Source organism: Homalodisca vitripennis, chromosome 1 (assembly GCF_021130785.1).
Source record: "Homalodisca vitripennis isolate AUS2020 chromosome 1, UT_GWSS_2.1, whole genome shotgun sequence".
Classification (NCBI taxonomy): domain Eukaryota; kingdom Metazoa; phylum Arthropoda; class Insecta; order Hemiptera; family Cicadellidae; genus Homalodisca; species Homalodisca vitripennis.
The window spans coordinates 65,650,295-65,673,205 of NC_060207.1; the positions used below are offsets into that span (position 1 = coordinate 65,650,295).

Sequence of the window (22,911 nt, forward strand, 5' to 3'; positions counted from 1 at the left end):
TGTATCTTTAATTCAAAAACAAAATTATAACAAAACATGTAGTTCTGCAGCAGTAGCACAAAAATATTAATCAAGAGTAGTAGTTTTGTGGGATTAAAAAGTGTCAAGCAACTTTTACTGAGATCATGTTTTGCTATTTGGAATAGTCATTAGTTGACCGATCACTCCTTGAAATATTACTGTGTACTTATGGGAGTATGGGACATCTTTCCATGTACAATCCATGTACATCCATGTACAATTAATTATATTAGCCCACTAAAACTATTATTACCAAACTCGTACTGCATACACCTGTTTTTCATCATTTATACAGGTTATGTGCATAAATGGTTGATTTTTCGTAATATTAGTATGGCTATGGTTTCATATATGTGTAATAAAATTCGCTTTCTAATACTAGATGAAATTTGATACAAAATGGCTATATTTCATTTCTAATTTTCTGACAACTTCATGTAAAAATGTTAATTATTTAATATTATTATAAGTTTAATTATTAATACATAAATAATTTTGTGTGTGTGTGTGTATATAATTTGCAATAAATACTGGATCACAAAAAGTACTTGTTCCGCTGGGACTCAAACCCGGATATATATATAAAACATATAATAACAAAAGTAAGCTATTCAGAAAGTAAGGAATATTTCCACATGACGCCACCAGGCACTTGCCAATCATGTTCATGTTCGGCACTGCAGTCACCTTCCAGCCATGACAACGGGAACATCTCCATGCAGCCAGTTTTTTTATATTTGAATTTTAAATGTAGTGCAATCAAAAATCCCACCAGTTGTGAAATGCGGTATCTGATTTGTTTTGTATTGGTAAAAAACTTAAAACCAATAGAAATTCATCAGGTACTTTGTAAAGTGTACAGGAACAACGCATGTACTGTCAGGAAGTAGCGCCTTCAGTTTAAAAATGGCAGAACAAACATGCATGATCCAGAGAAGAGTGGACGTCCGAGCATTGTGACTGACGATCTAGTCACAAAAGTTGATAAAAAGATTCACAAGAAAATGACCGTTTCACAGTAACTGAGGTTTCTCTATGTTTCCTACAAGTTTCACAGACTTTATTGTTTAAAATTGTGTCACAGAAGCTAGGCTAGCACAAATTTTGTCCAATATGGGGTGCCAAAAATGCTTACAGATCACCATAAAGAACAACGAATGGAGGCAGCTTTGACATTTTTGGAGGCCTACCATAGTCATGGTGTTGCACTACTGGATCGAATTTTAACAGGAGACGAAACCTGTGTGAATTATGAGACAAAATTACAGTCAATGGAGTGGGGGCACACAAGTTCCCTCAAAAAACCGAGGAAATGTATGCAAACTTTTTCGGCAAAGAAATCATGGCAACAGTGTTCTTCTTTTTGATTGGTGCAACAATAAACTCAATAAACTCTGAGCGGTACTGCCAAAACTCTCCAAAACAAGTGCAGAGGAAAATTTTCATAAAAATATTGCTTTTGTATGATAATGCCCGACTTCACACAGCAAACTAAGCAAGAACTCTTGAACTCGATCAAATGGAAAGTTTTTCTTCATCCCCTTCTAAAATCAGGATCTTGTTCCAAGTGGTTTATCACTTGTTCCCGAAAATGAAAACCTGGCTAGCAACACAACATTTTGGTGATGAAGAACTCCAGGTACGCATCACTGAGTGGCTGAGTTCGCAGGCGGTAGAATTCCACGACACAGGAGTTTCAAAGCTTGTCCATCACTATGATAAGTGCCTGAATTTGTCAAGCGATTATGTAGAAAAATGGTACTGTAGAGCATCGGTTATCTGAATCCGGATCCTAGATGGCACTGTGTGGTCTTGTGTATGCCTACCACTTGTTCCTTCGCATCGTTGGCATCGGTTATGCAGTTGAAAAGCATTGAAAAGTTCGTATTCATTGATAAAATATATTGTATCAATAAAACTCGTGTAACATATCGGCAGTAGGCTCTATAATATCTATAATTATATCATCTACATTGTCATGCCTCTGAACACGCAGTGCTGCTCACGGATTAGTTTCTCTGGCGACATTAAAAACCAGCAAGAGTGGGGGAGTTGGATAGGGCTGGATTGGTCAAACAGAAAACATGGTAATAACGGAACCGGCCGGCAGGAGCACATGTGGCGTAGAGCTGTGTGCACTCAACACGGTCTACCATTCCACTACAGAATAATGTTAAGTACAGTACTATTCCACGTTCACCTAACCTCACTTTGTCACTGAAATCAGTGTTGTTTTAACCTGTGTGCTATTGTTAGTTGTGCTGCGTGATTTCTAACAATATCAGCAAAATGTAAACGTGTTGTTCTCAGGTCATCTGATAGGCTTAAAATTGTAGATCGATTTAAAAAAGGCACAAGTGGATCAAGCTTAACATGGAAGTTTGACATCGGAAATACAACAATAAATGACATCTAAGAGAACAGTAAATCTATCACAAAGGTTGTGTGTACTAGACAGTGAAGATGGCAGCTTGCATAGGAATAGTTTTCCTGAATACTATGAAAACAGCAGAAAATCAGGACTTGGACACTGCAGTTTACATATGGTTCATGCAGGTAAGGGGTCAAGGCCAACCCACAAGTGGTCCTTTGATTTGCGAAAAAGCATTGGAAATTAACAAAAAATTAGGGGGTAGTGACAATTTTAAAGCTTCCACTGGTTGTCTGATGTGATTTAAATCTAGGCATGGGATTAGAAAGATATACATATTCAGGAGAAAAAGCTGTCAGCTGACACTGATGCTGCTGAAAAGTTCAAAGGACGGTAACGTCTACAATGCAGACAATACTGGGTTATATTGGAAGAAAATGCTGACCAAATTCTCTGTTTCTAAAAAGAAATGGTAAGTGCCTGGATTTAAAGCCAGCAAGTCTCGTATAACAGCTATAGTATGTGGAACCAACATGGGCGCACATAGCCTACCTTTGCTGCTCTTTGGAAAAATTTATGAATCCATCATGCTTTAAAGAAATAAAACAACTTTCCGTTATTTAAAAAAACCAAAAAAACTCGTGGATGGATACCAAAATATTTATTAAGTGGTATGACTGTATTCATCCCAGATGTTAAAAAAGTCAGATGAAAACGGGGGATACTGGAAATGTGCTATTGGTAATTGGTAACGTTCTGAGTCATCCCTCAAATCTTTCACTTGCGAGAGAAGATGGAAAGTTTAAGGTGACTTTTAGCTACCGAATGATACCTCAGTCCTTCAACCCATGAACCAGGGAGTGATTGAGCCTTTCAAGCGTTACTACAGAAAAGCGTTGCTTCATAGTGTGCTATTTGACCAAGAAGAAAATAAAACAATCGTTGAAATCTACAAATATACTAACTTAAAAGATGCTGTATACATAGCTGCAGAAGCATGGGTTAATGTCAAAGAGACTACCCTAAAAATAGCCTGGAACAAGCTTTGCCCAATATTTGACTGTGAAACTAGGTCTACACCTGAAGAACCAAGAAAACATTCATAGTTTGTGATGAGAATGGTCCTGGCTATGAACTGTTGACAGATGACAACGTAATAACGCAGGTACAAGAAGCTAAAGGTAACATTGATGAAAACGATGATCAAGATGATGACAACATTTCAGTTAAAAAAGGTTCAACCAATGAAGAAGCCTTCCAGTGATTTGAGACCGGCATTAAATGGTTGGAACAGCTGCTGTCTTTAAAATGCCTATGAGACTTAGATGAAAAAAACAGGTGTTAAAGCTTAAGCAAACAAACTTATTCAACTTTTTCTTTTAGGTTAATATTGTACTGGTTTATCATATGTATCTAATTTTGGGTAAATTTTTTACCATTCCTATTTTATCTTATTTGTAGTAAATTTTGTATTGTTTCTATGATATCTGAGTGACTGAGCCAAATTGTATTTACTGTATGTGCAATTTCTACTTATGTGTTTGTTACCTTCACATTCATCCCACAATATGTTACCTTCACATGATGTATTATATTTTTGTATGATATTAAAAAGTGGTATTGTTTGTTCTAGTCCAAAAATGTGTGTTTTTTTGCACTCCCACCCTCAACAAAAAATTGAACATTTTTTAAAGTGATGTTTGATTATCCAAAAACCCTCCTCCACTGTATTTTAGTCCCTCTTTCTCATATATATATATATATATATATATATATATATATATATATATATATATATATATATATATATATATATATATATATAATAACAAGTTTTTCTTATACTTGGTTTTTATAATTCCAAAATGTTGCTTACTTTCTGAATAGCCCTCGTGTATACTCATAAAACATCGTATACATTACTTTTTTGTGGATTTTTAATTAATTAATAAACATTTTTTTATTTATGTTTATATATCAGTTGTACATGTTACAAAGTATAAAAATAAATTTAATAATTTGTTACTCAGAATCATGCAGCAACATGTGAAGGTTACTCAGGGTCTGGGTCACCAATGGATGTGGAAGAAGAGGAGAGCTAATCCAATGACCAGGTATATTTACTTCTGTATTATATAACATAGGGTACAATCTGTGAAAAGATTTCTTCACATACTCTGGTCTCATTTCTAATTCTGTAATGTCTTCAAATAGTTATAAATTATTAAAAGAAGCTGTTTTAATAAAGGGGGATTTGTGATTATGAAGTAAATAATGATTGTGTATTGATAAGAATATATACCTAAAAGTAAACAGTTTAGATATGATTTGTTGTATGTTCTTTGCCAAAAACAAAAATATATGAGATATGTTAAAAAAGTAAGGGAATTTTTCATTTTTTGAAATGTTTATTTGTCTTCATCGAAACACTTCTCAAAGACGATATTTGGGATAGCCTTTAGCTCTTTCAGAGATGTACTTTTAATGTCATCTGTGCCTTTAAAACTAAGGCATAAAATAAGAATAACACTTTTTTAATGGTCAAACAGAGCCATGACTGGAAAATATGGAGGCTGAGGCATCTTTACAGTCCTGTTATCAATACAAAATTCACAAACAAGCAATGAAGTGTGAGCAACTGCGCTGTCATGGTGTAAAAGCCATGCAAAAAATGAGTTTTGCCACAAATCTGGAAATTTTTTTCCATTGCTTCACGCAAACAGCTTTGAACTTGCAGGTAGTAGTACTTTGTGGTAAGAATTTATATTCGCTCTGCCATTAAATTCAAAGAACACAGTGATCATAACCCTCATGTTCAATTGTACTTGTCAAGACGTTATTGGTGTTGGCGATCCAGAATGCCTCCAGTGGGATGATTGAGCTTTAACTTTAGCTTCAACTCATATCATCTTTTAAAAATAAATTCTCTGCGGGGTATGACGATGTCCCTATGCCTATTATAAAAAATGCAAAATATCTATTGATTAAACCATTGATGCATGTTATTAACTCTTCTTTTGTGAGTGGAATATTTCCAAAAAAAAACTGAAAAGTTCTTAAGAAATAAGTTTTTAAGAAAGGTAGTACAACTGATCCTACTAATTATCGTCCATTGTCAATACTGCCAACCTTCTCCAAAATATTTGAGCGTGTAATGCATATTAGGTTAGTGGAATTCTTAGAAACTAATGGGTTGTTTGAGGAGGAGCAGCATGGGTTTAGGTCGGGTAGATCTGTCATCACTGCTGGAATTGAGTTTGTGGAGTCAGTTCTGGATTCTGTGGACTCGGGTAATCGTGCTTTTGGTATATTTATGGACCTCAGCAAAGCATTTGACAGAGTCTGCCATAACACTCTTATTAGAACATTAGAACATTTAGGGGTTGTGGGTGTGCCGTTGAACTGGTTTATTTCCTATCTTAAAGAAAGAAAACAATACGTTGAACTTCCTCATATTCAGAATGGGCAACTAACCTCTGTTAAATCAAAAATGAAAATAATTAAATATGGAGTCCCTCAAGGCTCTATACTTGGCCCCCTATTATTTCTGTGCTATATTAAAGGCTTGCCGAATACTGTATTAAATTTAAATAATAAAATGTGTTTGTATGCAGATGACTGTAACCTAGTTATATCTCATAAATCTCTAAACGAAATAGTAAATATAGCAAACCAAAATATGACATCAATATATAATTATTTTTGTGAAAAAAATTTGTCACTTAATGCAGATAAAACTAAATATATTTAATTTTGTACACACAAAAATAAACTCAGTCCACAGCCAAAAATTGAGGTTCAAAACACACAAATAGAAAGAGTAGATCAAATTAAATTTTTAGGATAATTGAGGTTCAAAACACACAAATAGAAAGAGTAGATCAAATTAAATTTTTAGGATTGACATTGGATGAATGCTTAACTTGGGATGGTCACATACAGGTAATTCAAAGGAAAATATCTTCTGGTCTTTACGCATTGAAATCAATTTCAAAATATTGTAATCTGGAAACTTTAAAAATGGTTTATTACTCACATATTCACTCACATATTTCTTTTGGTGTTGCTTTGTACGGAGCAACCAGTAATGCTAATTTGCAAAGTATTTTGCTGTTACAAAAAAAGGCTATGAGGGTTATGTTAAATTTACAGAGACAGGAGTCAGTGAAACAAATATTTTCGGATTTAGGTATTTCAACTGTTTATGGGCTTTACATTATGGACACGATATTATAAGTAAGGAAAGCTAATTACAGCTTACCTAGATTAGGCACCTTCTATAACTATTCAACTAGACACCGTAATCAATTGGCAGCTCCACAGATTAATTTACAGTTCACAAGGAAAAACCAATAGTTGCAGGCATTAGATTTTACAATAATTTACCTAAAGATATCTTAGCAATTGACAATTTTCAAAACTTTAAAAATAAGCTAAAGCAGTATTTGATCAGTAGACCACTTTATTCTTTTGATGAGTTTTTTGTTTTTAGTTAGTAGCCTTAAGGACTGAAATGTAAAATACACAAAATAATCTTGTATATAATGATAACCGTTATAATGACCGATTTGTCATGGGCCTAGAATATAAATTTTGTAGATTGAGTAGGCATTATGCAAAAATAAACATTGACTATTACTGCAAATAAATGGATATTTTCTAACAGTACATTTCAATTGCTATATACAGTAGAACAGATGATTTTTATAATATTGGGATAAATATATTGACAAAACTATACTATTAGTTTACTAGTAAATTTTTTTGTGTTTGAAAAAGTTTGCAAGACATAATTCATAGAGAAAGTTTCTTCCACATATTTACAAAATTATTTATATTTCTATATGCCATATGACATTTAACATTGTGCAGATCAGGTTAAATACAACTACCATTAGTATTAATGGATGGTTATCATTATTACATGCTTTTACTTTTTATATCTATGCAATGCTTTAGTACAGTATATTCTTTCATAACAAAAAAAATTGCAAAAAAAATACTACTTAACCCGGGAGTCGGGGCGCCTAGTCTCACAGACCCGACTAAGATATATTTTTTGTTTTGAGGTTGGTAGAAGAGACCTTCAAAGCCCAAGTTCTGTGTAGCTGTCTAACCCTAGTCACTAGTCATCGCCTGCATGTGGTTGGATTGAAGTCACTTACCTATTTCTAGAAAATTGCAGTTCGGGTCTGTCAGACTTGGCGCCCCTACTCGTGTAACACAATTGGTCATTGGTTGAATTTTTATAAAAACTGTTTATTTTTTGTTTCATAAAGATAAAAGCATCGATTTTTTGTTTAAATAAAAGAAACTATTTTGTTAATATTATATTAGTTTTATTTGAGATTTAATTTTAAAATGGCTGATGAACAAGAACAAGAACGTATTAGACAAATTCTGAACGAAAGCTTCGCTAGCTCTGTTGAAGATGTACTTATTGACAACTCAGATAATGATGAGGAGGACATTGTTGAGGAGTTCATGGAACAAACAGACACTGAGCAAGAAGGGGAGTATAGTGAAGAGGACATGGAAGAAGATCATTAACATGAACAGATACAACCAAGGTTTCCCTGCTACATTGTAAAAGACAGAACAACAAGGTGGAGGATTCACTGCCCTCCAGCATGATCGGTAAGGACCGGGCAATCAAATATAGTTATTCATCTACCAGGTGTAAAACCCTACGCTAAGAATGCAAAAACACCTGTAGAGTGTTGGGGATTGTTTCCTATGTACCTAAAAAAAGAAAAAATGTACTCTTAGCTTCGAGTATGCATGATGATGATGCAATTGATGTGACAACAGGTGACGCCAATAGTTACAGATATAGTTACTTTTTATAACTCAACCAAAGGTGGAGTAGATACTCTAGATGAGTTGTGTGCAACCTATGATGTTGCTCGAAATACAAGAAGATGGCCAATGGTAATACTCTTTTCTCTGTTGAATGTAGCTGGAGTGAATTCTCAAATTATATACATTGCTAATAACAATCAAGACAAAACTATTCAAAGAATTTTATTTAAAGGAACTGGCACTGGCTCTATCATCTGAACATCTTCAACGAAGATCTCTGCAGAAAAATCTCCCTACTGAGATTCGTCAAAGGCAGCAAGAGGTTGCTGGGACTTCAGCTCAAGTCGTAAAAGCAGACGATTTCCCACCAGGAACTAGAAAAAGGTGTTATTTGTGTAAAAGCGACAGCAAAACTAAGTACAGTTGCAAGTACTGCCGAAAGTTTATTTGCCTTCGCCACGCTGAACATTCGTGCTCTGGATGTCAAGCTACAGTGCAACAGAAAACTTTCTTCCCAAGGTTCCATTTTATTACTTAATGTCCTTTAGAAAATACATTTTGAATTTGTTTAATATACTATTAGGTACATTTTTCATTCTCAATTATTAATACTAGATGACCATTTTTATTTTTAGAGGACATTTTTCTTACCACTACATAAATTTCAGTCGTGTTTATTAAATGTATATAATTATCACAAAATGTTTTATTTTTTATATTTAGTATCTTATAAATCTTTAATAGGAACTACAAAATATATAAAAATTAATCAAAAATTGTTATTACATTATTAGTGTTAAATAATCAATAATATAATAATGGGTCTGTCAGACCCGGCGCCCCTACTCACGTTACAAACTAGGGCGCCCCGATTCCAGGGTTAAAGATTATTTATTTACGTTATCCTTGTATTCTTTTGAAGACTTTTTTTGTTTCAATATGTAAATAACTTTTAAGTATTGTTGGGTATGTTTAGAAATGTATAAAATCCCCTGAAATTACCTAATAATTACCTTAACTAATGACTGCCTTGATGTAAAAATTGCTTTAACTTACTCTGTAGAAGGCTACATAGCCAAATCTTACTTTTTCAGTGAGTCAAACTGATTTTTATGTTTGACTATATAAATGATAAATTTGTATTGAGATGCTATTCTTGTTATCTGTCACATGTCTGAATAAAGAAAATTAGAATTTGAACAGGAGGAGCATACTGGTTCAACAGCTTTAGTTAAATATTAATAGTTGTTCTAATAGTAAAGAATATACAAGTAACACTATTATCAAATCAAACTTGTATCAATGTAAATTAAATGACTATATCCTGTTGTTTATGATAATTCAGAATTGAAGAGAATGAACATGGGCATGTTTGTTCCTAAAAACAAAAAACATGGAAGTAGTCTACATGCCCGCGATCACTTCCATAGTGAAGGTATAAATGACCAACTATATAAACAACCTTGAAATATTTTAAGATTAATCATAATTTTTAAATGCTGTCTTAACACAATTAAATACCAACATAAAACCTCTCGCTGTGCGGAAAAACCATCCAATTTTATTTGACTTAGTCAAAATATTAATGTCAAACACAAAGTTCTTTATTATGCAAATGGAAATATTTTACTGTACAAGCATATTGTGCTGCTTACAAAAAAAAAAAAAAAAAAAAAAAAAAAAAAAAAAAAAAAAAAAAAAAAAAAAAAAACTTACTGAACTGAAAAGAATTGGAACAAGAGAAATTAGTCTATTTTTGTGATTCTCCTTCTGACAATCAGCAAAGCAAGTATGTTGATAACTATAACTTGACATCAAATATAGCCATCCAATATAACTCATACTTAAAATTACACCAAAAGCAAATGTCAGTAGAGGCATAATTACAGAATAATTTTTTTTTTTAGTTAGTTTTTTAAAATATTGTAAATGCAAACAACATTCACATAACTGTAAATTATATTTTAATAAGGAGGTAAAAATAACTCACGACAGTTACGAAGGCCATCCCTGTTGTGAAGGTGGTAAAATGGCAGCTGATTGCTTGGTCAGAATCCATAGATAGCAGTCAAGTTCTTTGTATGTATTCACAGTGTATTATGTGCAATTAACCATGAATTCTTGTTTTAAAACCGATTTTTTACTGTAGCTATGTATATGCAGGCCAATTGAATTTGTATAGGTTTTTATAAATAATTTTACATTATTTTTTATTTTACATAGAGTAAACTTTCTATGTAACTTTCTTTATAAAATAGATTAAAGGTGTTTTACTTATTAAAATGTATTCAGTTTTATATTAAAATTAAGAATGATTTTGCTTTTAAAATACAAGAAAATAGGTTTTATAGGATATTTTTATGTTTACCTGATTTTGCTCTTGTTGAAATCTTCTCTGTTTGAATGTGATTCAAGAGGGCTAATATTTCTGAAAAAGTGTGATCTGTAATATCAGGATAAAACTATTTGTTCCTGAAGGACATATTAGCTACACATACAAATTTGCAGTTTTCTATAAAGTCACAAAAACATTATTTCATATACCTTTTTTGTTTATGAACTTTTTCGTGGAAAAAAAAAATACTGATCACTGTCAGAAAACTGAATACAGACATTTGTTTCTTATGCAGTTGTCATTTGGTATATCTAGGTTTTTATGTGTATTTTAACAACCCTATAACGGGGTTGAAGTTAAAACATTTAATACACAACTGCCAAAAAATTTTTATTTTCTCATGAAAACGTTCATGATTATCATTAATTATTTCATATGTTACAGCTGTAATCTACAGTTCCTGACAATAACAACAAATATATGTAATAATACATTGTTTCGACAAAGCATAGATTTTTAGTTATGTTTTGAAGGCTGAAAACATAGTGACCATTTTGAACTTTTACTATGGCACCAGTTCTAGGGTTAAAAAATCTTACTATAATGCAAAAATATTATTTATTTAATAGTTTGGTGTATAGCTTATGAACACTGTAAAAGGCAAATCCAGAATTAAGAAACTCTTTACATTATATGTATTAATTGTAACTTTAAAAATTTTGTTTCAGATTGTTTGAACATTTTGCCAGGAAAGAAGTAAAACCCACTATATTGAGTCATTTAGTTGATAAAAGTTATTATTGTACAGTATATTTATACTTTATATGATATTAAAGTAAAATTCATAATTTATAAATATAAACTAAGTTAAGAACTGAATGTGATTGTTATTATTTCCAGTATTGTTTATTAAATATGTGAAAAAAACATTACCACAAATAATTTTAGTTTTCATTATGTTTAGTGTAAAATATATGAGAGTCATTGACACCATACTACTATCCAATTTTTTAACCATATAACTCATGTTTATACACATTTTCCTTGTAAAAAACCAAGAAACTGAGGAAACTTCTTACTTATCTTCATCCTATAAAGACGTATGTGCTGCTGCTCCAGGTATGACAGAATATTTAGGAAGGATAGGGGTTGTGGGTTTGAACTGTCTCGTACTGAATAGCCTTCTATAGAGGGATAGTGGGCATTATCTTCCCACCTTTGAAAAAGAGAAAGCTTTCTATGTTTCAGCCTCTATCAGTCGAAGTGTGCAAAGGACTGGTACTTCATGTTTAGGTTTGCAACATCCTTTATTACTAAGGGAGAACCACTCACTGCAACAATCATCCTGTACAATAGACTAAACCTATCAGTGAAGTTATCTCTTTATCTTGACATGTTTGGTTAGTGGTGAACTACTCCTGGACACCCATTGGGTCACTATGGTATGACAGTTTTTGCTATACTCAGTTTAGTTTCTAAGGTATAAACCAGCTAGGCCAGGGGTGCCCAACCTTTTTTACCCAAGGGCCACATTGTAAAGCCTTTATGGCCAGGCGGGCCAACATCCCAGGGGATTTGGAACCCCAAACAAAAGGTATTGCCCGGGGTTTGTTCCAGAAATCTTGTGCAAAATATGAGTTTTAAGGTTATTTGGCCCTTGTTTCCTGATTATTGTAATTTCTTATTATTTATTAGTTGTTAGGTAAAGGTTTATAATATATTATGTTTTTAGGTTCTTTTAGTAGAAATATAAATATAAACCCAGACTTTTGGATGTTTGCTCTAATTTTGAGGGGAACAATAAAAGTCACCAATAAATTGAATACATTGATTTTAATTAATCCTACTAGGATACTAGGACATACAAATTACCACCATAAATGACAAAAAGTGGGGTTGTTTTGTTTACATATTTTAAAATCAAAATACCAGTATTGACAAAAAAGTTCAATGAGATCCTTAGAAAGATTGCTTAGTGCTGAGAATATCTTTTCCACTTAGGCTCAAACTTAGTGGTCCCAATCATTAAATAAAGATTTTAAATGTTCATCTGTAAGGGATGACCGAAATTTTGATTTGATAAAGTTCATCTTGGAAAATGCCTGCTCACATACATAAGGCGAAAATCCGAACAACGAAACCATGGTGTTCGAGCAAACTTCTTTATGTTCTTGAAATCTTCTTCCGGCAAAGCACTATAGAAAAGACAACAGATCGCCTCTTTTTAAGGCATTCTTGATAATTTTCCTTGTGCGTTTCATTTGCTGTGTTAGGTCAATAATTTCAAGTTGAAGGGATGGAGGCACAGTATCAATATCACACTTGAATGGATTTTGAAACATGTTGATTCTACCACACTCTTGTCAAAATCTTCAAATCTTTTGTTTAAACTGCTGACTCAATTGGCTGACGAACTTTAGCATAGCGAACTCAGAAGGGAACGGCACACTAGCTTCAGATACAAATTTTTGACATGTTGTTCAAAGTGGTTTAAATTCTTATTACTTAGCTGCTTCTCAAAGAGGGACAGTTTTTTTCTAAAAGCATTTACGTGATGGTATGCATTGGTAACAAGAGAATTAGGTCCTCTGTAGTTTTAAGTTTAAACAGTTGATATGCACTGTGATGTCAACTAAAAATGCTAACTTCCACAACCACACCGGATTAGAAAGTACTGGCTCTTGACGACCTTGTTCTATCATAAAAAATATCTATTGCTTCATGAAGTTCAAAAAAAGTTGTAAAACTTTACCCCTACTAAGCCATCGGAACCTCACAATGGTAGGGCACGTCTGGGTAGTTACTGTCTATTTCTGACCAAAAATGCCTTGAACTGGCGGTGTTTTTTGGGGGGGACGACCGTATGTAGTTTACTGTTTTCACAACAATTTCATCACTTCTGATATTTCCAAATGTTTTCCACACAAAGCCTGCTGATGGATGATACAATGTAGTATGATGGGTTTCTCTCCACTAGTGCCTTCCACTGCTTTGTATACGTTTCCAACTACACCTGTTTTGGTACCACTCATGTTTTTACCTCCATCCGTAGTCACTCCTTTTAATTTTGTAAAATCAAGTCCGAGACCTAAAATAGTTTCCTTAATTTTAGAAAATATTTCCACACCAGTTACAGTAGTTTTCATTGAATGAACTCCAGCCAGTTCTTCAGTAATTTGAAATTCACTATTTACACCTCTTACAAACATACTGCTGCATCAGAGTTATCCGTGGATTCATCCAAAGCAATTGAAAAAACATTCAAACTTTTCACAGGCTAACATTAATTGATTGTAGACGTCTTTGCCGATATCTTCGGTTCGGCGAGTCATGGCGTTACGAGACAGACTAATAGAGCCTACCAAAGAAAGTTTGTCAGGACAAAGCTCTTCAACAGCTTTCAAAATACAACTTTTGACTATTTCACCATCACTAAAAGGTTTACCTTCCTTAGCTAAAATGTGAGCAATTTTGTAGCTTGCTCTTTACAACAGACTCATTTTCATCATTACGTTTAGTAAATATATTTCTCTGTGATGACAAAGATGCTTTCATAGCATCTACTTTTTCTATTCTAAGTTTACCTGAAAGCTGAGCATATTTACTTTGTCCGTGTTTCGTGTCAAAATGCCTTCTGATGTACTCCTTTAACACTGCTATTGATTCGTTACAAAATAAGGCACAAGGCACTGTTTCAGTTATTCACAACAAAATATTGCTCACTCCACATCTCATTAAAAATACGACACTCATTGTCAATCTTCCTCTTTTTGGTACTACACATTGCGATATAAATGTTATTAAATAATTCGCACTATTATTAAAATTCAACTGCTGCAGTATTCAACACGTAAAGTCTGATACCACAAACACTCTTGTCTGCAGAGACACACGGGCTGTAGCACTAGCACTAGGATTGCGGGGGTGGGGTGGGGAGGTAGTGGAAATAAACAAGTCACGTGGCGAGTGGTGACCTTGAGTTGGGTAGGGGTTAAGTTGCCGCACCGCGCGCTGTGCCGTGCTTTATGCGCGCTCTATTCGCCAGCCGGCAGCCACCACCGTAGTCAGTGAAACCTGTCTGCAACTACTTTACTTCTTTCAACACTCATACTCCACCAAATGAATACGACTCGTTCTACGTGAAATCAGCTGGACTGCTTGGTTCTCAAAATTTGTATTTATTTAATATTTCAAATGCTTGTAAACAAATTTGGTTGTTTTGGCAACAAGGCGGGCCACATAAAACTGACTCGCGGGCCGTAGGTTGAGCAGCCCTGAGCTAGGCAGACACAAGATTGGTGATTTTGTACACGTTTTTGTAATACGATGTTTGCATATGTTAATGGAATATAGTCCTGTATTCTACATTTGAAAAATGTTTTACAAACTTAGTAACTGTGATGTTTTTACAAATATTGACTGATTTTGTTTGAGATACATAGACAACCCTCATGTTTCTATAGACATTTGTTGCCATAAACACATTTAGAAGATCATAGAATTATTACTGTAGTAATACGAGAAAGGTTAACACTAAAGATGGATCGAATTCGAATCCACCGAATCTTCAACAAAAATTCGGATTTGAGAATCAATTTATGGGATTCGACATTGGAGGCATTTGACTGGGGAGATCCGTTGCGCCATTAGTTATTGGCTGATCAACAGTTCATAATTTACCGATCATGTAAACATGTTTTTGCTGTATATTTGTAAATAATATTGTGCTTACAGTTAATATTCTCTATATATATGTTAGCATTGTGACGTGAGTCTATTGTGTTTATTTGTGGACGACAGCTGATCAGCTTTACGCAAATTACTGATTGCAAAAACGTAATTCTTGCGTATAACAACTCATAGATAGGTAACCAAATGATAAATTATAATAGTTTTGTAAATTGTATTTTCCACATTTACGTTTGTGAACATTTAGTCTGCTGCAACTATTCTCAGGAGACAGTTGATACTTATTACGCATCTTGTCTCCATTACCAATTGCTAAAACATTCTTTTTGTACTTTGTATCTGAAAACCCATAAGTAGATAACCTGATTAATAAATCATCATTTTTAAATAATATTTTGCTTGCAGATAGTATTTTTGTGCATTGCCACAAGTCTGTTGTGTCTATTTGTGAGTTATTGCTGATTGGTAGTACACAAATTACTGATTGCTAAAACACAATTTTTTTATGATAACTTGTAAATAAATAACCTAATCACTAAATTATTGTGCTTTTGTAATATTATTTCCCGCACAGTTTCTATTTTCTATGTTTAGTTTGTGCAATGCCAACCATCTGCTGTGTGTATGCACAGATGTCAACAGCTAATATCTGTTTACTTGACAATGTTTGTAGTGTTATAAAATGTGTTATTCATGTATAAAATATGTTACGTTTTTATTATAATATTTTTTATCATAAAAAATTTTCAAACGTTTAAAGTTTAAAATATGTTTAATAAGTGATACAAATTTATGACCATATTTTTCAGATTAAAAGCATATATTCTGGATGCCCAAATTATAATCTATCATGTGACCATATTTAATATATCAAATTAAAGTAGAAGATAGAGAATTTGTATTTGTTCTTAAAAATTAGCTATTTCTCTGAACCTCTGCAAATCTACAATACAGTGGTATTCTTGAATAATTTCTTTAATTATCAGACAAGTCTTCAAATGTTTAAGAATGACTGAAATTGGATTGGTGATGAATTTGTTTTGTGGATGATTTTCTACTATCTAAGTCCTACTGAGTCTAAATATGAACTTTGGTGGGCAATAAATATAACCATTTTCATTGTTGTAAACAATTTTCTTAAAAGTAATTTAAAATTAAATTTAATAAATTTGAAAAATAATAAAATCTGAAGAGTATTAATATCAAAAGTTTGCACTCCTGAACCGCTTCACACTAATACTGAGTAGAGGTGGGAGAATTCCAATAATTCTATAGTGCTCATGTGTATGGAATTTATTTAATGTGGGAATAAAGTGTCTGCAGACCTTGATAATTCACAACTGAAGATATTTATATTGGGAGTGCATGATCTAGAAAGTTTTGTAAAGGTATGATGAGATAGTGTGAGAGAACAGAAGGTTTTGCTCTTGAAAAGATTGTGATACGAATTAAGGGAATGTCATACAATACTCAATAACAAAAGAACAAATTTCACCAAGAATAAACTGAACATTTAAATTTAAAAAAGGCATAATCATTAAATTTGATGTTTTATTTTGGATGCAAGAAAGTATATCTCAAAGAAAGTTCTAGGAGTATAATTGAATCTTTATAATTAAGCCTTACTCTATAAACATAAAGGAACCAGATGATTCAGCGAGCAGAGTCATGATGTTTTTATGCGAGTAACCCAAAAATAACTGGAATAACCATAGTGTGGGCAGAGATTATGTATCAGAATCAGGTAATTTATTTTGGTAATAACAAAATGTTGTATGAAATAAGTCACATATTAAAATAAGAACAACGAAATAAGGCCACTTGCTATAATTTACATATTTGATACAATCTAACAGGAATTCTTTTACAGAATATGGACATCTCTTTGGTAAAATAATTTTGTATATAGCAAAGAATGTATACAACCAATCCCTTTGAAATAGTCCTTTATGTATAGTGAAACTCCTGCTTCCTTTCAGGGAGATATGAGGGAAAGGAGAGGTATGGTACTTGCATTGCTTGTTCAATGCTGCCTACATTAACTACTTGGTTTGTTTTGTTCATTTGCAATGATTGTTTTTGCTAGTGTTGTTTTGTTCTTCTTTCATTTTTTCATGATGGCAAATTTAAGTAAACAAGTTAACAAAAGTTGTGGAAACTGTTTAAAAACAGTTACCAAGATGATGCTATGGGAAAAACTCAAGTTTAATCTAGTACGTTTGCTCAATTTAAAAATTGCTAAATGTTGATTGATCGTAAACCTTGTTCTGGACGTCTGCCCGATTTGATAAAAATGTTTAAAAATAAGATTTGATAACTTAAGCTCACAAACCAGGGGATGAACTGCCAGATTACTGAGATAAATTGGAGCTCAGTTCATTGGGTTCTGACTGACAACTAAAAGGAAGATTGAGTTGAAACATGTTTTGAAATAACAGCTTAAAACTGATCCAGATTTTCTAAAGCAACAGTCTAGCCAATGGAACACGTCATCCCATCCAAAAAGTCATCAAAACAATGCTAATTTGCCTTTGTGGTGCCAAGGACATAGATGAACTAAGTTGGCTGTCAATCAAACTTTTTATTTGAAAGTTTAAAGAAGTTGCACACAGTCTTAAAAAAAAAAACCTCAATTTGTGGCAATCGGGAGACTGGTTCTTCTACCACAACAGTGCACCTGCACACAAGTGTTTTCTAGATGCCCAGCAAAAAGACATTCTGAGTGGTAAGGAAGATTATAGACTTGCATGTAAAAAGACATATGACCAAAAATTAATAATTGTCCATAAAAACATAAATGCACAACCAATACAAATCACTTTATTTCAAATATATTAAGTATTGAAATGGTGACAGATAATTTAAAGAAAAACAAAATTGTTGAAATAGTGGTTCATCATCTTCTTTCATGTAACACAGCCACTGAGTAGATAGAGTTGCTGATTAATCAATCAGTAAGGGTATTCTTCAATCTTCCTCCGGAGAGACTGCTTTCCTCTGGCAGTAGGTTATGCAGCTTCATTCTAAAGGCGGCTCCACACGCTACGGAAAATCCGAAGGCCTGCCTCAAGGCGCCCGGCCTCGAGGCGAACCTAGAAATAAAGGGGTATCCACACGCTGCGGAATATACGAAGGCCAGCATTGAGGCTTGCCAGTTAGTTCGAGAAATGTCGTCAACAGATGATGACGATGCTCTTGCTGTTGTTGGATTGCTCTTAGCTGTCAAAAGTAGTGAAAGTAAAGTGAAGCGAAAGTTGTGGACTAAAGACTGGTTACAGAAGAGAAAAGTTTATTCCCATGTAAATTTATTAAAAGAGCTGAGGTTCAGCCCGAAAGATTGGCACAATTATTTACGGATGGATGAGGACACATATCTTAGACTCTTATCGTTGGTGGCCCCGATCATCAAGAAAAAGGATACCTTAATGAGGGCCGCAATTTCACCTCATGAAAGATTGAGTGCCACATTACGATTTATGGCTACAGGAAGATCATATGAAGATTTGAAATTTTCTACTGCGATATCACCGCAGGCTCTCAGTTTAATTGTTCCAGAAACTTGTAAAGCTATTTACAAAGTAATTCATAAGGATTTTATGAAGGTAAGTTAAACTCATTTATTATTCAAAAATTATTTTATTGTAAAGAGACATATAAAGATTAAATTGAATGATGTTACACATTATTCATAGGTGCAATTATTGTTCATCATCAGGGAGGTACGAAGAAACAAAGCGTGATGCCGTAATACCTTCATCTGCGTCGTTATGTGGTGACAGTTCAGTAGGTGTCCTAGTCAACTGGGTGAGCTGCTGATAAAAGGGAGGTTTCTTTGTCTTTCTTCCTCCAAGTGAGTCATTGTTAGGTGACAGTTGATTGGGTGCACTGGCAGATTGGTTAAGATGGTACCCTGAGGGTCCCGGAGACTGTAGTGGCATTCCCATTTGATTGTAGCCGCAATATGAATTATTATCGAAAAAGGTGGTAGAATTAGTAGATGCACTTTGAACGGGCAGAGGGACTTCGTGGTGTTGTGGGAATCGCGGCACTTTAGTAAAGCCATGAGAACTTGTTAATGTGCCCATTTGAGCATGAAATAACACATCGTTTATAAATTTCTCGGCTAAGATTCGTTGTGGAACCAGGACCTCGCGTAAAACATTAGCAACGTTTTTACCGAAAATGTCATGCCTGTCTTCGGAAGGTCGAGGATGCTTGAAATGTTCATTCACAGTCTGTAGCAATTCGCCTGTGAGTGTTGCTTGTTGCGTGGGTGTCATCCTTTTTAGAAGCGTTGGACGGGGTCGAGAAGCCGAAAAAAAAACGTCTTCCATGCGAAGTGTCATCTTGTGGTGTCGGCGATTGTACATCATCTGTATGGAAAGAGTCGTTACTGTGTTCAGTATTATCGGCAGTCGCTTGATTTTCATCCTAGAAATTAAATTGACATGTCGTTAGTACTCAATATGTAGCAAGTAAATATAGACAGGGAGTGATGAAAAATGATTTACATATTAAAAATTTACTGTGTAACTCTGAGCAGAGATAAGTTCCCAGACATTTATATATTATTAACATGTATGACTTTCCTTTTCAGTTTCCATCAACCTCTGAGGACTGGAAAAGTGTAGCGAAAGACTGTGGGCAAATGGAATTTTCCTCATTGCCTAGGAAGTATCGATGGAAAACACGTTAATATAATACCTCCGAATGGAAGCGGCTCTCGATATTACAACTATAAAGGTCAGCACAGTTTGGTTTTGATGGCAATAGTTGATGCAAACTATAAGTTTATGCTATGTGACTTTGGGACCAACGGTAGAATCTCAGATGGAGGAGTGCTCCAAAATACAAGTTTCTTTGAAAAACTTGAACTACATGAACTAAATATTCCGGCTGAAGAGACTGTCCGAAACGCCGCTACAGATTGTCTTATGTTTTTGTAGCCGATGATGCGTTTTCTCTGAGACAAGATATGTTAAAACCCTTTCGATTAGCAGATACAACCGCCGATGATAGAAAAATATTTAACTATTGTACATCAAGAGCAAGACGTATAGTTGAGAACGCATTTGGGATTTTGGCATCCCGATTCCGTATATTTCATACAGCAATAAATTTGGAACTGCAAAACATTGATTCGGTAGTCATGGCGTGTTGTTGTTTACATAATTTCTTACTGCAATATGTGCCAAATCGGTATGCCCCTCCTGAATGTTTTGATCGTAAGAATAGTGACGAAGGAACTGTGACTACGGGGTTTGGGACAGGTGGTTGTATGGAACGCTTGGAACGCAGGAACTGTGGAAATACTACGAGAACTGCTAAAGAAATCAGAGAAGCTTTTATGGCTTACTTCACCAACGAGGGTGCAGTTCCTTGGCAAATAAACTACATTAACGGAAATCAAGAAAACTCGGATGACTGAAATAACATGAACGTATGTTTTTATGTAATGCTGAGTAATACTATTTTATTACATATGTTTAAAATCGATACTCACATGTGTAATTTCTTAAATGATTTTGATCTTAAATGTTGGCATCTAAAGTTTGTAATTAAAAACTGAACTAACAAGTATAATTTATGAGTCTCTTTACTTACCTCATTCTCAGAGTCATGATTATCTATATTGGAGATAGACTGACGAGGTGTTTCTTGGTCATTCAAGAAACGTAAGCTTTCAAAATACCACAACTTAGGCTTGTATACTTCGTATGCACCACTGCCGGTTTTCATGGACTCTTTAATTTTTTTTAACCTCTTTTCGAAAACTGCTACGCATATTATTAATTTTTTTAAATTACACAGTCTTTTTTTGCTAGAGGCTCCACTTCTTTCATTTTTTTCCAGTAAAGTGTGGTATGCAGCTTCCCTTTTCGGCCGGTCATGATATTCCTTCGAAGTAGTTTGCCACAAGCACGGCAAATCTCTGAAGAGAGCTATAAATTCCTCTTGATTTTGTTTTGCACGGGCCATGATCATCAAAACAATCAGACACGACACACTACGTACATGAACGACACACCCACTTGTATGTAATGTTCACAAAAAAAACTTATAACGTATAGGCCTACATAGAGTGAAAACAAACTTCACGCGTTTGGACAACAAACACATGACTGACTGCACTGGGGCGCCTCAAGGCCAACCTCCTTCCCCCTCCACACGTTCCGATCGGCCTTGAGATGCAAGGAATGAGAGGCAAACCAAATGAAATTTCGAATTGGGATTTCTGGCCTCCAGGCGTCGGAGTCACAGGTTTACCTCAACAGAATTCTCCATACACACGTTGGGATTTCCCTCGAGGCCGGGCGCCTTGAGGCAGGCCTTCGGATTTTCCGTAGCGTGTGGAGCCGCCTTAATGTAAGAGTGAATATGCTGGACTGTCAATGTCAGCAATTGTTGACACTAATGGACTTTCATTGCTACCATGTCTTCACGTTTGTATTACTTATAACTTTATAATAATTTAAAAATATTCGTACTATATACATGTTTTATGAGAAAAAAGTCTTTGTATAAGCTAGTGAAATCTTGTTAATCTTAATCGTTTGCCTTGAACAAGCGTTCCCCAAAACCTTTATAACTTAAAATAAGAAAAAAACACAATTGGTTTACTGAGTAAATTAAACTAAAAAAACATGAAATTGTACAATTACAATAGAGTTACGGAGAATGAGAGTTACCAAACAAGATATCAATTTAAAATTGTAGTGAAAACTAAAAATACCCAAGTTAAGACAACAGTTAAGGATTTAGAACCTGGAAGCACTTTACATAATAGGAATGTTAACTTTATTTAAACATTTATTCATTTGAGCACTAACTGTTAGAACCATCTTTTAAACTAAAATATGTAAATATCTGGAAAAAGTCATCCATTCTTTAAAAAAAATAAAAGCTCTAATAGATATGGTGATTTAACAAATACAGTGATCAAAGGGGTTAAAGAACAAAATGTTATGCCATTTAATAAACTTGTTCATCACAGGTATATTTCCTTCACATCTGAAAATGTCTAAAATTATACCAATAAAAAAGTGAAGAATATTTCAAATTATTGACCTGTAGTTTTACTTCTTTAATTTTGAACTTATCAAAAGCATTTTATAGTGATAAATATATATAGTGTACATATATTTAATAGAGAAACTCAGCACCCTTGGTACATAAAATAACTCACTTGATTGGTTTAATTCATTGTTAAATGACAGGTACCAGTATGTGGAAACAAGTTATTAAACCCCCAACAATAGACTTATTAAAATATCTTCCAACCTATAACCTGTAAAGTTTGGTATACCACAAGCGTCAATATGGCACCTTTACTTTTTTTATTATCTTTTAAACATGTAAACAATGTATTAACATGTAAAGATAACAGCAAGCTCTATCTATATGCTGATGACTCTAATTTAAAAATAAGAACAAATACACTAGAAAATAATGCTTTCTTATGTTGAATTATAAAATATAAGAAAATGTTTGAACAGTCATAATTTAATACTAAATCTGGTGAAAACAAATTTTGTCTCGTTCTAAACCCCATAAAATTTAATTCACGTTCCTTCATACTTCAATTCCACAAGACATAGCGGATATTCCATAGGACATAATAAACAATAAACAGTGCATCCGAATTTAAAAGAGGGTACAATGTTCTGAGAGCAAAACTGATTGTGCTTAATTT

At 33.8% G+C, this 22,911-nt stretch overlaps 1 protein-coding gene across 2 annotated transcripts in view; it reads left to right on the top strand.

The window, feature by feature from the left end:
- The window catches only part of LOC124363519, a 41,710-nt gene extending 20,909 nt beyond the window's left edge, over positions 1 to 20,801 (top strand). Inside the window, exons 7-8 of one of the 2 annotated variants that reach the window (XM_046818773.1) lie at positions 4,423 to 4,506; positions 19,816 to 20,801. In XM_046818773.1, coding sequence (XP_046674729.1) covers positions 4,423 to 4,494 — 72 coding nt within the window. In that variant the 3' untranslated portion in view covers positions 4,495 to 4,506; positions 19,816 to 20,801. Of the gene's footprint in view, positions 1 to 4,422; positions 4,507 to 11,257; positions 11,409 to 19,815 lie in introns of those variants that run through there. The other variant, XM_046818768.1, reaches the window with a different exon arrangement.
- Positions 20,802 to 22,911: the final 2,110 nt, after the last annotated feature.